The 18,215-nt window shown below is 40.3% G+C and overlaps 1 protein-coding gene across 1 annotated transcript in view; it reads left to right on the top strand.

The window, feature by feature from the left end:
* The window catches only part of LOC140341184 (immunoglobulin superfamily member 21-like), a 45,106-nt gene extending 29,175 nt beyond the window's left edge, over window positions 1-15,931 (top strand). The window contains exons 4-7 of the mRNA XM_072426738.1: window positions 10,967-11,052; window positions 12,159-12,351; window positions 13,690-13,728; window positions 15,113-15,931. Coding sequence (XP_072282839.1) covers window positions 10,967-11,052; window positions 12,159-12,351; window positions 13,690-13,728; window positions 15,113-15,189 — 395 coding nt within the window. The 3' untranslated portion in view covers window positions 15,190-15,931. The remainder of the gene's footprint in view (window positions 1-10,966; window positions 11,053-12,158; window positions 12,352-13,689; window positions 13,729-15,112) is intronic.
* Window positions 15,932-18,215: the final 2,284 nt, after the last annotated feature.

The following is an 18,215-nucleotide window of genomic DNA, read 5'->3' as shown; positions in this document are numbered from 1 at the left end:
GATGTACCAACCTGTAGATTTTGACACTCCTAATATTGTAGCATTTTCTCGGATGGGTTTTTTCTGTTTTTGCAGCTTTACGATGGCTTGTTTCACCTGCATGGAGCGCTCCTTTCACAGCATGTTGTGTTCACAGCAAAATCTTCCACATACAAGCACCCATCCCCCAAATCAACTCCAGGCCTTTTATCTGCCTAATGGATAATGACATAACCAAGGAATTGCCCACACCAGCCCATGAAATAGCCTTTGCGTCAATTGTCCCATAACTTTTGAGCCTTTGAAATGAAGTGACTGTGTAAAATAAAAGGATTTAGTTCCTCACATTTTATGCAATCTTTTTGTTTAACCCACTGAATAAAAACTGAAAGGCTGCAGTTCAATTGCATCTGAGTTGTTTAATTTAAAATTAATTGTGGTAATGTACAGAACCAAAATTAGAAAAAAGTTGTCACTGTCCAAATGTTTATGGACCTAATTGTATCTCTAGATGTAGAATAGATTCTAAGACATGGTGCCATTTTTTCCAAATCCGAGACACACAAGGGACCCACTAGTTGGAGAATCTCGGGGCCTCTGCCTGTTATTCCTCTGGAGGTGGAAAAAGCCCAATAATTGTCAGCTTTGCTCTATATCTAACCTAATTGGATTTTTATTATATCTTTTGTCCATTTGTCTTTCCTTGATTCTAATATTTTAATCGCTAATAATGACCTATGGTGCAGATAATAGCGGCTCAAAATCTGGCATACAGAGAAAGACGGCAGCACAATAGAAGTAATTGTGGCACAATCACGCAGCATTCCACTGTACTGGGTGTAAATATTTCTATCAGGGAATATGAATGCTGGAAGAAATTGGGCAAGCTGATAACATTCACATTGTTTTTTGTTAGAATGAACTGGGGTAGGGGAAGCACTGTACTCCCACAAAGGTTTGACAAGAGAACAGAAAGCACAGAAATGTTTTACATAAGAAGAATGATCTAACCCAATATCACTAAGATATAACAATTGTCAACTGCCAATATTTTTAGCAAGAAGAGCCAATCATTCACATAACATGGATTGGTGAATGTACCCATGCCTGGCGTGTTGGTGATGAAGTAACTGACATTAACTTTTCCATCCACTGAAACTTTCCAGGAGCATTTAGAAGAAAAAAAAGAAGCTGGTTGCCACAGGCAACTTCTGCACTACTGTCTGTGTTGGTTGATTACTCAAGTCGATATAATTAATTCTCTTGGCACTATCTCTGCAGCTAGAGACATGGCAGAGTGTACAGGATATGGATGGAGGATAGGATTCCAGCCTTCTGTACATTACGTCTCTATGGGTTTGTGCTGACTCTGCTTTTTCTGAAGTAAAGCCCGGAGTAAACTGTGTGATTTCCTCTGTGTTTTGTTTACAAGTTAATTTTGGTGCATTCATTAATCAAACGGAAATGTAAGTAGCTTGTGTGTTCCAATCCAGTGTTCTCAACAAGAAAATCTTCATATTCGCCTTTCAGAAAGCAGCAATAAGTAAGACATTCATTCTGAGAGGAGCTGCATCATTATCAGACAATTCTGGAAAAATAATTATATTCAGCTTGTTAGAGCAATTCTTGGACTCATTCCACAATAACGTCTTAAAAATACTTTTGTGTACTTCATTAGAATTATTTTCAGCTCCTGTTTGCATACTTATTTTCATGGTGACAATGCCACCTAAATCTGAAATTCATTTACAACAGAAAGCCTGCTGTTCACCCTGAATGAGGGGTTATTACCTGTAGGGGCCCATTGGCCCTGGAGGGCAGCCCCTAGACAACAACTTTTCATGTACACAGCATGATTGCTCCTTGGAGGCGGGGTTGTTTGAGAACCTTGTCCAATCACTGCTGTGCCTCCAGAGGGCACTGGGCGGTCCTCTGCCTGTCAAGCCACACCTACTTGTTCTGTAATCTAAACAGGAACCAGACCATTCTTTTATCTCTATGACTCCAATAAAAGTAGATTAGTTTTTGCAGTTAATTTCTCATGTTTAAACTTTTCCTTTTCTCATAGGGCAGTCAAAAAAGAAAAAAACGGTCTTGAAGATAACAGAAAAATCATCTTTTATTACAATAGTTTCAATCTGAAGCCGTCCCCCATAACCCATACCTACTGCCACAAGATATCTTGTCTTCCGGGTTATATGGTGGTTTGTGTTAATCATTCCCAAGCCATCATGGACCAAATCCTATCCTGTGCCTGCAAAAGCAATACAGTAATTATCTCATCTCTCTGCCATTCTGTTTTCCTAGTATCCTCCTTGTCACCACATGTACTGATTTGCTTATTGTGTTGCTTCTTTCTCTCACTTTCCAGCCCTGCTGTTTAGTTGGCCATTAGAGTCAGATGCCAAGTTAAGTTCAGGTACTGACACTGCTTGTAAAATGTCCACTTAATGATGTAATACCAATTACAAGGCTGCTTTATTTTTTCTTCATTTCATATATTCTTCATTTCTCTAATAAACATTTTATTTTGGGTGCTTATCAGGCTGCAGCCACTTAAAGAATAACTGCGTGAATATCTTTTCATCTTCATTGTTACGCACTTGAACCTGCTATTAAGTTTTCGTATAACAGAGTATGCCTTTCATTAAATGGAGTTCAATTAAAAAAAGCCGTGGGGTACAAGGCTGGAGGTGCGATGCCATTTTCATGGAAGACTGTAACTGTCTTTAATTAGCTGCAGAGATCAGGTCACGATCAGCTAAGAATGCAGCAAACAATCCGTCATTATCGCGCCATTCATGGGCAGCCTAACAAAAACTCACACAAGAAGGACAAGGTCAGGCAGGAGTTTGTCATACCGACCTTTTAGTTCTGTACACACTCACCTGGTAAAATAAACTTATCAATCTGAAACAAACATCAACATGTGCTGGCAGTATAATAAAATCTTGGAGACCCCACAATTCTGAAATTGTTCAGCTAATCCTCCCCAATCTGTAGCTGTGATCGGATCGGGTCATACAGAGTTACAGCTGTTAGGTGAAGGATAATATGTGCTGTGCTAAGAAGTGTTACCGGATAGAATGAGGGGGACAGGACGTGACAACTCGGTGTCATTATTTGAAAGGTTAGCGGCTGCTAAAACCTCGGTGATGGTTTGGCATAAACAAGACTGAACTTTTCTGCTTGTAAAAGCATCATGGAAATAGTCACTGTACAACACAACCCTGAGCCTATGGGAGGAAGAGGCAGATACAAGACCAGTCACCGTGCACAAAGAAAGAGAGTGGAAGTGACCGGTCTTTTGTAGAAAGTTTCTGTGTAAAGTAGACATTTTGTGTGACATAAATTATGCAGCTTATCTAGCTAAATTGGCCTCTGCATCCCTAAAAATCCCAACCAGCCCCTTGCTGGTCTACAGAATTCTGCTTACCCTTCTCTACTTCCATACATTGATTTCATTCTAAGTGCTGGCGCCTATACTCCCGAAAGTCCAGCCACATACTGCGTAGGGAAAGGGCTCTTGGGAAATAATATATTTTGGGGTGGGGGGTGGGAACTTAGATAGCAGCAACTGTCACTGCAAGAATTCAGCCTGGTGATGATGCTTATCAAGCTGTTTCTCGCTACAAGAACAAGAAAATAATGCTGAGTATGATCTAGGGGGGAAGAGGAAGGATTGCAGGACAAATTGGGTCATGGCTGGACAAATCTTTTAATGTCTTGAAGCCCATGGATCACACTTCATTTCTTCTGCTCACTCATATTGTATTCTGAACATAAACAGCCGGCCTGTCATTTACGGTCATAGACCAAATCCAGCTCACAAAGGGTTCCATTGACACACGTGTCCCTGAGTGTCTGGGATCCATCACCTACACATACCTGTGCACATCTCAACATTATTTTATATGGTTTCACCAGTTTATATTGGTGAGGCATTGCCAGGAAAGGGTTACATTTTTCTCAGCTGCAGATTTCTTCCCTAGAATTGAGTTCTTTATCTTTGCCATGTCTGGAATGTAACATTTGACATGATTATGTTGGTGTACATTGACTTTAAAATATGCCGTCAATTATTGCCATCTGCTCGGTAAAATTGGAAGCCCTCCTCTTGGAAACTTGTGCTGATTGTCAGTGACATATTGCATTTCTGTCGGAGGATTAATCTCTCAGAGCATCTCTTGCTGTACTCAGGAAGCTGTTGGCTTCAGACTTGGTTTGATGAATCCGTCATAATGAGAGAGAAAATCTCATGGAAGTTCCTTGTCACCTCTTCTCCGTGACTCTGTTTCAAGTTGGGCTTTTTTTATTTTAAATACTTCAAATTTTACTTTATTTTTACTCATCATACACTAAAGCCGGTTCTTACGTCTGTGCACATCAAATGTATCTTTTGGGTTCTGAATAGATCCCAGGAGATCTGGAATGTGACAGGCTCACAAATAGTTGATCTTCAGGGTTTTTTTTTCCAAGTCCCCATAAAAGATGACAAGCAGGAAAGATTTCCAGCCAAGAACGTCCAGAAATGATATGCAGGCCTGCTGAGGAGCTCAGATATATAGAAGGTACTTCAACACCAATCATCAGCTCCTCTCGCAGACCTCTAGAGTGCTTATTAGGTTATTTTGTCATACAACGAGCTCTGAACATCCAAAGAGACTGTCCATCAATCCTGCGCCGCCTCCTCAATAAACTGCAATCTGATTGAAAGTTTACTACTAGCAGTCTTGTTGTAGCTCCCATGACTCATATTGGAGTTTATGATGAAGTTCTTCCAAATATCAAATGACGTCACATATGAGAAAGCCAAGATGACCTTTGTGAAGTTTGGATCTGCTAACACCAAAATAAAGATACCTGGAACAGATTCATTGACGCCTTAACACGGAAAACTCTTGCAACAAAGCAGAATTTGCAGCAGGATATGTATTAGGGAAAGTGCCAATGGAGTTCTGTTTGTTACCTTAACAAAATATAGGACAGGGAACAAAAATAGCCCAACCTTCCACGCTGTATCTGGGGAAACGTATCTCTGTGTTGAGCATGCAATGTGGTATGTAAAAGCAAATCTCTGATGTCTCTGCATATTGGGAAGAATAGCTGCAAGGGTAAGTCACAAAGTTAAAAAAAAACAATGTTTTGTTATGTGTGATGGTGACAACGTCTGTTCGGTAATTATCAGTCCCGATATTTTATATTTTGCTGCCTGAAAACATAGACGTGTACCCAAAAGTAAATTGTCCCCTATGAAATGTCATACCAAAGCGAACCAACTGCTATCACTTGGATTACAGACCTCCATGTCATCACCTGTGGAATGCTAACAATTTATTTACTGTGAGTGCATCAATATGAATAACCACCCAGTTTGTATTGAGAATATATTTATTGGGTGAGATTTCAGGTAGAAATGTTGTACATGGCAAGTATCAACCAGTTAGGTTCTCTTATCCCTCATGTGGGGGTGGAGATGCAAAGCAAATCATTCTCAAGAAATGTCTGGAAAAAGGAGTGCTTCTATCACTTGTAAGGTGAATAAACACCAGTGTATGCTGATGTATTTATCTGTCCAAGTGACAGGCAGATCTGATGTCTATGGCCTCCTTCTATTGGGAACGGTCCGTAAGATGGGTGGACACCTGGCTGATCTTATCATTCAGCAAAAAAGATTTGTAGCGCCATCAATGAGAGAATCTGAGATTCAAATGCCACCGGCACTTTCCTTCCTCACATACTTTATTTTTACTGCTCTCCGATGAAGAGGTGGTCGCTCAACCCTAATAGAAGTGCTGTGAATTTACACCTCATTTCTAATGTCAAATCATTCACAGGATTTTCCTTCTGAAGTCACAGGAGAGGTTCCTTTAGCATCAAACAGTCTTTAGAAATATAAATTAGAATTTATGTCCATTAAGCGAGAAGCGGTGAGGTGCAATGATCTGCATTTGCCTCTGAGCGAAATTTCTGATGGGCTGTTAATACACTAAAGAGAGTCCTTACTTGAAAGTCTCATTAAAGTCGTACAGATCAATTTTTCATTCCTTGCAATCATTTCTTCACATTAATCCGCCAGGGCTGCAGCAGGCTTCTCCTCAGTTCTGTGCGGGAGGGACTCTCCATTATGTCTGTGTACATGGCTGTTGCATATTACAGGGCAATAATTGACACGCAGTATGGCGCTAATATAGTCTCGCCCATACATAAACCCAATTGTGAAGCTGTAGTGAAATTATTTGTCTGTCTGAGGGGTACATCCAGCAGCTGCCACGCAATAACAGAATATTGGAGATGAGTGGATTGCAATATATGTTCATCCAGAGATGTCTCCAATCTAATTCTGTTAGAAACACAAAGGAGCGTCTTCTCAAAGCAGGGAAGGACCAGATCACCAGGGACAGTAATTCCACTGTCCTCATTTTGTCAGGAAAGTGCTTAGCAGGAAGATCTTGTGCTGTCAGATACTATTCTTCTCTTTGCTTGCCGTCCCATACTCCCAGGAGCTGGCAAGAGAAATGTTTCTGTAGCAACAAAGTTTGGACTGCTCTATCTCTGCAAAGCTGCTTTATTTTTCCCAGCACATCAGATCGCCCCAAACTGAGAGGCTTCCTTTGCTGACGCTAATTAGCTGCTCGCTCGCTGCTTCCTCTTCACGAGGAAGCTATCCAAGCTCTTGGACAAGTGACTTTAAATAATAGCGTCCAGAGAGGCACTTGAAATACTTCAATGGTAATGAAAAATATCAGGTGCAGAATGGGAAGGAAAGAAAATGAATTGAGAGTACTGTCTTGTCAAAGACACTTGGGAGGGTGAGAAAAAATTCCTGATTACTGACAAAATCTCATTCCTGCAATGAACCCCTTGGTTCTGCAGAGTCGTCTCAAAGCAGCCATCAAACTGAACAAAAGGTTTAGTATTCATGTTATGTATTGGGTATTTGCTAGCATGTCTGTGTTGTCAGACAGCATTTATATGCTCAAGGTGAAATAACAATTACTAAACCCAGCACCTCAATCTTCCTCTGTCCACACTGAGGTCCATTTAGTTTATGAATGTAAAACAGGTCAGTAAAATGCTGACAGCAGCATTCCACATGTAACCCCCAGTGTTGGTTTAGGGCTGCGAGAGACAAGGACAACACCAAGACATGGAGAGAATAATGGGGCGGGGGAGTTGGGTATAAAAAACAGCGGTTAAGTATTTTGGAAGAAGTTGAGGTGCATGGAGATGCATGGAGCTGTGCTGATGTATCCATGGTGTGTGGTGCAAGAGGGTGGGATTGCTGGCAGAATAGTAAATGTCCAATCATAATTCTATACCTGACCTGGGACAAGACGTTCTTTTTATGTATGCTGCTTAAAGTGTTGGTGGTAACCATTTACTGTATTATATAAATTAACAATTTTAATGTATTACTTTTGTTTCCCCTTTTTTTGGCTTGTAAATAATTGTAAGTGTAAGTTTTATTAGCAGCAGTTGTAAATAAAAGGAAGTAAATACTTCTACGCGCCATACATAAATGATTCACAACTTTGCTATGTATGAACAGGGTAATTACTTTTTAAAGTTTATTTCACTTTTTTTTCTTCTATCGTTTCTTACTTTCTCTGTCCTACATTTATATTCTATATGTTATAAACCAAGTATTTTGTATTTCTACTATTTATTATTACCTCTGTACTTATATATTATAAATATATATATAAAAAAAATCACAAAATTGAGGAAAGTCGGACTGGGGAAGAGGTTTGCTGGCAGAATGCAGAATAAACTAGGCAGCACTTTTTCTTACCTCAGCCTTCTGTGCAGATGAAGCAGGGTATTGTGACCCTACACCGCCAGTCCTATGCATGCTACATACTTAGTGCCAGCATCCCTCCAATGTCCTGTGCCAATGTCCCCTGCAGTACATACTGGGCTCATACTGTTTGATCAGTGTATGGCTTCTAAATTATTCTGTACGTTTAGCAATGTGGAAATGTTTTAAAGGCAAACCTTTATTTTTGGATAAGGTTTGGAAAGGTTAGAACCCTGCATGGCTTGTCCTCCTATCTGTATCACTGCTGTATTGTTTTGTCCTGATCACCAATGTCAATCTCACTGGGGATGGAAAAGTCAGGAAAGTGTAAAATTTAAAGTTATCGAAAAAGAGGGAAAATATTTTGTTCTGCTGACAACTTACGGTTTGATGTCGCTTACTTTTGAGAGATTTCCTCTCACATTTCTGTAGTATCTTCAGGACAGGAAACTATAGGAAAATCTCACCAAGTGAATAAAATGATTAGAATGTACAGAAGTTTTCTATATTATCTGCTGTACACCTTGACTGGGAACATACAGGATGTATGGAGCAGACTGCAGATGGATTGGTCAGCCTTGCTGTGCATGTTATAGAACGACGTAGCAGACGGCAGTTCATACACTCATCAGGTCTCTTGGGTAATTTGCAGGATTTATTGCCAGTCTCAGAGGTTAAATCAGCATTGTTATATTAATATTTAAAGCTGGCTAGAGCAATATTGTAATAATTACCGGTGCAATGACCCTGCAGGTGTCCTAATCATTTAGACTTTGCTATTACTGTCCTCTGTGCCATCATTCTGGTAACACAGGAGGAGTTACCTCCACATCAATGTAACATATTAGTCCAGCGGGCCAGCAGCTTGCCCCGGGCACAGCACAGAAGTGAGTAATTAGTGCTTAACATGTTAAAACATCAAAGTCTGCTTCCTAAAGCCAGCCATGGGCTGCATGTGGACGGTGTGATGAAAGCAGGGGAGCACTTGTTATATAAGTAAAAGATTGTAAGAAACATGTTAGATAAAGAGTGTCTGGGGCATTGGTATAATACATGGACAATTTCCAAATGGTGTGCAAGTATGTGGGTACAAATATCCATTCCTCCATACAAGAATAAGCAGTCAGTTCTAATCTCTGGTTGTATTTTTCCAACCTAATAAACATGGTGGATGTGTCCTGTTTATGTCAATTTTTAGGCATCAGATCTTCCAATGCCATCTAATAACTCTGTGCAGTTTGACTCTGTAATGTCCTACCCAACATCCTATCTTTGACTAATGCTTCAGAAATGCTTGTTGCTGTGGTAATCGGCAGTTAGGTTACAAAACTGGGTTTACATTCAGATTGCACAAAATTGGCCTCTAGTACAGTGAGCAAATGTTTTCCTTTACAATATTTTTCTGATGAGCTCACATTTAAAAAGCATCTAAACTCAAGAACTTAGAAAAGCTTGGGGTGCTAATGCATTGTTCAGGAGACGGTTTCCATGTAATTTGCCATCCCCCAAGATGCTGAAAGATCCAGTGTTGTCACCCCTTCCTAGGTGATCCCACAGAACTATAAATAAATCCTTTTTTTGTCAATATTTTATTCTAGTGTTTTATTTCTATTATTTTATACAGTATTTTGTACACAATCCTTCATCTGATATTGTATATGGTACGTCTCCCATTGTTGATGAATTTATTGCACCAACTTTAATCTTCTCATAGATTTATCTGTTCACTATCCCTTAGTTCCAGCTGATTGCACATTGATATTTATTGCCCTGCCAACCCCTCCCCTCTCCAGGTTCAACTGATATCCCAAATTCCTTGTTACTCTGATCAGTCCATCCATAATCAGAGCCCAAAGCACTTGTATTTAAACAACAGGCAAGGTCACGTTGGGACCCTGGTCACGTGCCCAAATCTCAAGTGCCTAAATTATAAGTGCAATGGGAATTAATCCAGGGAATTGAGACAGGAATTGAAACAAATTGGGACATACTATTTTCCTCCACAACTTCTACCTCCTGCCTTTGGACTGATTTATCCACCTGGACTCCAACACATCCTCTGCTGCTGCTACCATTCCAAACTGCTATTCTATTAAACCATCTCTTTGACTGAATCATCATCCTGCACTCCTGGAACTCAGTAAGTTTACAAGCCTCACTTGAACCCACATTATTGGACTGCTTCTCTTGGACTTCAGTTTTTGTAAGCTCTTCGGGGTAGGGTCCTCTCCTCCTGTATCACTGTCTGTATTAGTCTGTCATTTGCAATCCCTATTTAATGTACAGCACTGCGTAATATGTTGGCGCTATATAAATCCTGTTTAATAATAATCCCAGAAAAATTCTCACCAACCCTAACCAAATTACAGAAAAAAATGTATTGGTCTGCAGTTGGGCAGTAACTAATGAAGAGCAATGCAAAAGAATGCAGAGTCCTGCTCAGCGAGTCAGACTACATTCAGTCAGTTGTCTGTGAATTGTGAGTCTGTAGTGAAATTAAAATAAGACTGTAATTGGATAACACAAATATGTATAATCACCAGAGATGGAACATTTAATTATGCTTAGTCTTATGTTGTTCATTAAATGTGTGTCATAATGGTAGTTTATAAAACCTGGCGGTAGGAGGAGGCAGGACAGGATAAGCGGCAGCTGCAGTAAATGGTTGTCTGGGGTTCTCTGTTTCTGCTTTAGTTTCCGTCCCCTGGTAGAAATGCCATTTCTGGCATTCGGCTTGTGTGTATACTAAGGAGTCAAACAGTGTCATGACCTTGATCATATCCTGATACCCAGAACAGTTAATTGGGACCAATTAGGCGAGAAATAAAAAGTCTTCTGGAAGTGGAATTGTCAAGGAGGCGATATTTCATTCTTCCTGTGTGCGCTGTATTTTGCATATCACAGTGTGAGCTTTAATGATGTGCGCACGACGAGGAAAACATTCAGCCGCATGGTAAATAATAAGAGGACACCAAAGTGGAACAAATAGCAAAGATAAGTGCTTGGCGTCTCTAATCATAAAATAATGGCCAGCTGTTTTGCACAATTGAATCTTATTACTTTGTGGCGTCATTGGACATATTTCCCAAGATGTCCTAGTTTGTGTCTCTCTGGCCTGTTCAGCCTCTCTGCCCCTCTAATATGTAAAGCAGAGTTTAATAGGTCTCTATGATGTTTGTGTTGCAGCTGCTCCAAGAGGGCCCAAAATAACGATGACGCCAACTAGAGCTCGCGTGGGGGACACGGTGCGCATGGCAGTGCAAGGCTTTCAGGTAAGAATTTCTGGAACTTTTACTGCAAGGGTATTACAAGATTCAACATGCACCAAGGCTAAAAACCCCCTCCACTCACCAAACCCAAAATCCCCAACTATTCAGAATTCAAAAAACAGTAGGGCGCCTGTGTGGTGTAAGAAGTGTAAATGTAGATTTGCTTTCATCCTAGCAACCAATCCACTTCTTTCTTTCATTTAGTAATCTACATGAATAAGTTTAGACAATTGGAAAGTCCTTAAAACTGCCTACAAGTTTCAGGAGTTCCTTTTTAATATGACATCAGACTCTTAGCTGAAGAAAATCCAGACAAGAAATGAAATCCTTGAGAGTTTATAGTAGTAAAGGAAAATGCAGCGTGCTCCAATAGTTGGGTTGGCAGCCACACCAGAGCAGGCACCATCTTTTCTTTAAAACATATAGATTCCCATGGATCTCCTTCCAACCACCAGTCTTCATATGTGCACCAATGCTCCTAGCTCGGCTGTAAGCATTTCCTGGTTTTACTCTTAGCAGCTTCACATATTACATTTTTTAACAACAAATTAATATTTTGTCCTGCTGTGTCAGCTGTTTTTTCTGCATTCAAAAGGAACATTTGTTGCTATAGAGCACTGGTGGTTATATATTTTATAAATTTACCATGGGGATTATTCAGTAAAAGGAGCAATCAGATGGAAGAAACGACTCCCTATAATGCAAGCTACACAGTATATTATGCAGCAAATAATTGAAGGATGAACTACAACAACCTGCTAAGCATTCATATATCTTATACCATGAGGAGTCATTAATTCCATCTTTTCTGCAATCAGTTCTTGATCTTGTTGTTCTTGTTCACAGTTTTAGCACCATGACCAAGCTCCTTATATATTTCTTCTAAATTCACATAATAGTCTGGAAGGTTTCTAAGCAATACATTGGTGCTGATTTTACAATTCCTTGCACATGACTGGGTATTCTTTCACCACATTCACCAAGCTAAGGGAAATATCCTTTGCAGAATCATATTTCACTTTCATAAGTGAATAGCCAAAACAAAATCAATCCCAACGTCTTTTGTATTGTTAGTCTTGCTATTGATGATGTAAGTCTCCCTATTGCAGAATGAAGTCTTTCCTGAGCCCCTCTTTACATGGACGAGGGTTGGCGGGAGATTGCTGGATGGCAGCTCGGAGCATGATGGGAAGGAGTTGGTCCTAGAACGGGTCCCAGCTGAACTAAATGGCACTATGTACCGCTGCACAGCTCAGAACCCACTGGGTTCTACAGACACACATACCAGATTAATAGTATTTGGTAAGTGGAAACTCTTTTTTCTAAGGGATGTTGTCAAGTAATAATTCTCATAGATTGGAGCTGATGTTTTATAACAATTGTAATAATTTGTGGGAAACAATAGGAAACCCATTATTCTGTATATAGACGCAAGATAAGATGTCAGGCTGGAATCAGGGCTAAGAGGAGCCTAAAACAAAAAAAAAAATCTTATTTGTCAGTCGCATCTCTGACCCATTTCATTCTGTATTTACATTAAAACCAGAGAGGAATCCAATCACAAGACACCAGTGGACCCGATCCCTAACAAAGAAAGTTTCCTCTCACTAAGTTTGAACTATTGAGATTTCTGGAGGGTCACTGATTGTGTCCAGGCTTTATAATTATGAGTGACAATGACAGTCCACGTGCCAGGACGCTCTGTGCTGTATGCTGTACCGGATAAATCTCTCACAAGTATCATGTCAGTCTTACAATATATCACTGCAGACAGGTCATTTCTAAAAGTAGAGAAGGATAACTTGCAAGTCAAACATCACACCAATAAATAATCAGCCAAGGTAAGCTGCAGGTCCAAATATTGTTCTGGCACAAGGCTGTCCTGGGAGTTAAATCATAAAATATAGCAAAGTTTCCAGTGGGTTAGAAAGCATTACAAAAATGAAATTACCAATCTTCTGCTTGCTGGGAGTTTGATGTGGCTTGTCTAAAGTATATAAATGGTAAAGGATAGGGAATGGGCCGGGGTACAACGGAGATAAGTCTACGTTGTCTAGGAGTGCACCTATCTTATAAATACCCCACCTTCCCAGAGACATCTTATAAACGTCTATGGGGTTCAACTACATGGATGGGACCTGAGCAGCACAGGGACACTGAATGTTCACCTATTTACCCCTCAGGTACGGCATACCTACATGTCTGGAGGTCAGGGGGTGGCCTACCATGCACACAATGTTAAGCAAAGAATGGATTACATTTGGTCACAGGTAACAAAAAACATAAGTGCACTTTATTTAAACTAATATGGTAGTGTTATGTGAATGAGGTCAGTTATAAAATTGATAGTAAGGGGTCAGGCATTTTATTTAACTTCAAACAGCAGGGGGTAGATCTGGGGACATTTAGAGTTTGCTGCTAGGAAATACCACAGTGGGGAGATAATTCAGTCCACTTACACCTGAAAAATCACCCGGTCTTGGTTTTGAGGTGAGCAGTATAAAATGCAGAGGAACCTGGAGCGGTACTTTGTGTCAGCAGGTATTAACGCGGAGGGAAAGACAACGAATGCCGCTACCAAATGACTGACAGCGGGTGAACATTTCACTTCAGTCTAACATTCTGTCTGTTTCCTTGCAGAAAATCCCAATATTCCGAGGGGAACAGAAGATTCAAACGGTGAGTTGTTTAACATGTAAAGCAGACGGAGAATCGGCAAATGATGCTCTGGAGGAGACAGAAATAGATCACAGCCGGTTCCATTTTATCTGCAGCTTGTAGAGGCCAGAAATAAATTAATGACTGTTTCTATTAGCAACAGAATATAGATCAGAGAGCTTCCAGGGACAAATTACTGTGAAGACAGGAGGCCATGGAAATGAAGCAGAATCCATAGGAAAGCAGTATGATGCTCCACCAATGCAGAAACACTCTGCCTCTATGTCTGCGTTACACAAGCGGCTTATTCCTTATGTAACTCTTATTATTCTGGCTGCTCAGGAGTGAAATAAATCTGTTCAGTCACACAAAATATTGTTAGTTGTATTATTCTGAGCCGCCTCTGCACAATCTGATGTCATTAATAAAGAACAATACGTAATTAGGAATCATCTAAAGTCAAATTATTTACTTTTTTATATATATATGTCCTGGTCACCATTGTCACTAGATAAAGTAAATATAAAACAATGGGGTGTCACCAGGATAGGAAAAGAGGGGGACATATTCTAGTGACAACTAAAATATTGTGAACTCCCTTGCTTTAAACACTTCTCATTGTAACTAGAGCTGTAGCACGACTCCTTGGGGGCCTTTACCAGATCTGTACTACAACCTACCCGGTGTCCCAATTCATCTTGTACTGCCAGATACTATATAGTAGCTCAGCCATTGTCACTATAACTGAATATAATGACACAAGAATATATATCCTGGAGGTGGGAAGCAATGCCCGACCTTAGTGTTCCAACCACAAGCTAGAATGGCTTCTTTACCAATCTGTATTACAGTATGTCTATAGGAAGGTTTAAATACAAGACCGGCTGCACACTTACAGGTCTCTTGGCTGAAAAACAAATGCATTGTGGGAGTAATGTGCAATCAATGATCTTCCCAAGTCTCGCTTTAACCAGCAGATGTAAAGTAGAAATACAGACATTTCCTGGATAAAATACATTTTCTATAAGACATTTTTTCCTGTCTTAAGTTTGGTAATTTTTTTTTCCTGTAATTGCACTTGTGAGAAAGTTTCAGAAAATTACACCAATTAAAATATTCATCACAGTAACATAATTTGTGAGGATTCTGTTGCCTCAATTATATGCTGGAATTGGTCACATAGAGGATGAAAGAATTTCAGTGCACAGAATCGTTATGTAATGAGGGTAAGTGAGGGTACACCTGCAAGGGGGAGAATGAGGCATTGAGCGGCTGACACAACACATGCGGGTCATGGATGAAATACTCAAATAGTTATGGTGATATATTTATTTTATATTATATTATATATCCTGTGGTCACCTTACCATGCATTGTTCTGACCTATCTCTCCTTCTCATTGCAGGTTCTGTCCCCGTGTACAGCTACTCCAGACTCTTACTGGTGCTCATATTAATGACAGTGATCCTGGAACTCACGTGAAATTAGGATGCTTGCCTAACCCCCCTCAAAAGGACTCCACACAAAGCATTACACTTTTTATTTTCTATACTAGCTCCAGTCTTGTTCTCGGTTGGTTTCTGTCTGTGTTTTAGCTTCCTTGAGCTGATAAATTAAAAAACAAAATCTCTCCTAATTAATATCTGTCGTTCTTTTTAGTTTTGAATTAATGGGATGTACACATTACAGATTGCTGTGCAGCGAGGTGACTGCAGGCCGAGTCTTGGTACTTTCATATGGACCGCCCGAAGTGGACGTATCTATGGTATGATGAGGGTCCACTATTCCTGGGGTCATCATAAATCTAATAGGACACAGTCACTAAATAGCTGTTCACAATATCTGCAGATGGCCGGATCTCTTGCTATCAGCACCCCTTCTGCACAGAGAATTCTATTGTTTTTTTACACCCAATCTGGCCTGGACTATTGTGATAATGCAATAAAAGGTAATACAGTGTGAATGGAATTCTGTTGAGGACTGGAGAAATGATGTAGCATGAAAATATAGGAGAAGTTGTCTCGTTCCTCCTGCATCTAACTGGAAACCTGGTGACTTTACCTGCATAGGAAAATGACATGTCTATGTACCTTACAGATTGTCCCATTGGGGGGTGGGGTGTACTGAAATATTTCTGGACAGGTAGCAGTGGTAGCATTTCTACCTGATAAAGAGAATTCAAAATATAAAGTTTACCAAATAATAAATTTTATGTAAAAACAAATCTGCGTAAGTATTCCAGTTATTGATTGTACAATGTCTGTGTGGGTGGTAATTACGTTGGACAGTATTTTGGCCCCCCATTGGTCTGTGGGTGTAAATCTAATGCAAACACTTGTCTTCCATACACCTGAACCAATACCTGCACTATTATTATTTATTACACAGTATTTATATAGCGCTGTCATATTACGCAGCGCTGTACAAAGTCCATAGTCGTGTCACTAACTGTCCCTCAAAGGAGCTCACAATCTAATGTCCCTACCAGCCATAGTCATGTCTAAGGTCAATTTGGAGGAGAAGCCAATTAACCTCAGTGCACGTTTTTGGGATTTGGGAGGAAACCGGAGTACCCGGAGGAAACCCACGCAGACACGGGGAGAATTTGCAAACTATGCAAATAGCGTCCTGGCCGAAATTCGAACATGGGACCCAGCGCTGCAAAGGCCGGAGTGTTAACCACTGAGCCACCATGCTGCCCACTACTGACCCCATACTTATCATGTTGGACCCCAAGGCTTAACCCCTGCACTAAGGACATTTCTGAATCCAAATAGTGGACCACCTACAGTGCCTGGTAATGAAATGACTAAATATAGACTGAAAACCGATCGATTTGCTGGTGTTACAGTGGTTTTGATTAACGTCTACCTCAAATTGCTAGATATTAGGAACCAATATATCTGGGCCACCCCAATATAACTGAGGGTCACAGATTTCTATAGACTCTGCAATTCCATGCAATTATTTTTTTTGATTACAGTAGATTTTATAAAGTGTTATGCGTACAGCCAGCATTATTGTACTGCATTGCATGGATATGTACAGATATTTATAATGTAACAAGCAACACAAAAATCTGACAAAGATGTTGCTGGTGGACCAAACTTTTAAAAAGGGCAGAAAGTTCTTTCCTGACAGAGAAGATTTATATTCGGTGCTAAAGTAAAAGTGATTACCAGGTGCGCAGTGATAATTACGCTCTAATAGATTATTAAGATGCAGTCTTTGAGCACCAAATGAAGCGCAGCGCTGTCACTGCACTCATCGTCACTGCCCGGCACATTCATCACAATTCTCACAGACCAGCTAATTGTCAACCAGAGAAGCCCAGAAGTCTTTATAGCCTCGGGGGATCCTCTGCAGAAACAGGATATGTCAGACACATATTTCTGCCTCATTTTAGAATGCAGGGTGGAGGAGGAACACAAACATCAGACTGGATGCTACGTTAATGCTCAATGCAGTTACCACATTCCTGGTAAACAATTTATGGATTCTGTCTGACCAGCATAACACTTGAAGGTTTCCCCTCCAGTGTGGGAAAAAATTGTAGGTGGGTGGCAGCCCCTGTATTGTGACCCAAATCTTACTGGGTGGAGTGCCCAGCTAAAAGGTCCTGGGGAGAACACTGCCCTCTATGGTAGCTGGCACGGTCACTGTCTTTGGTGTCTTATGCAGCAAAGCACACAAGGCCAGAAATGTGACACATAAAGCTCTAAATACAACCCTATTTATTGTAAAGCACTGCATAATATGTTGCGCTAAATAAATCCTGTATAATAATAATACAACAAGGGGAGAGATGATGAACCATTACCCCCAACAAACACCTTAACCCTGCATGCTACCCCTATAGTATATGTTGACAAATAGTTTCAGGGTCTGTTTTAGGGGTAACATTGGAATGTAAATGAACTTCACCCAATGTACAAATACCTGTGTTATACCTACCATACCTTACCCCTCCTCCTTATTAATGCACAAGGTACAGTGACCTGCAGTTACCAGTGATTATCTTTTTAATATTTGGTTGCATTGAAAGGATGAGCTGCAACCAGTATGTGCACGTCCTTCTTTTTGGTATTTTACTATTCAAGGCTCCCTGTTTGCTAAACATAATCCACTTCCTGTTTTGCTACCAAGAATCATTCAATTCAAGGTTCAGTCCTAATAAAAACAAAATCCACACATTGTACTTTCACAAAGAATTGAATAGCAATACAGAAAGCAAGCAATAAATATCATCTACAGGTTCAAAGGCTGAAGGTTTAGCTGCCTCAATGGGTCCCAGCACACCTCATGGAGAAGCATTACATTACCCATTACTCAGGGAATTATCCTTCACCGGTGACTACTATTCTCCCTCACTTTAGAATGATTTACCATAAACAGTAATTTTTATTTTAGAAGCAAATAAAGCCTAATGTTCTTCCACTGTCATTTGCCAGCATTATTGAGGATGTGGTGTCACATTTGTCGTGTAAAAGCAGTAGCGGTGCTGGTGA

This window comes from Pyxicephalus adspersus, chromosome 11 (genome assembly GCF_032062135.1).
Source record: "Pyxicephalus adspersus chromosome 11, UCB_Pads_2.0, whole genome shotgun sequence".
Taxonomy (NCBI): domain Eukaryota; kingdom Metazoa; phylum Chordata; class Amphibia; order Anura; family Pyxicephalidae; genus Pyxicephalus; species Pyxicephalus adspersus.
Note: the sequence above shows the minus strand (reverse complement) of the source record. Positions and strands in the feature narration are given on the sequence as shown.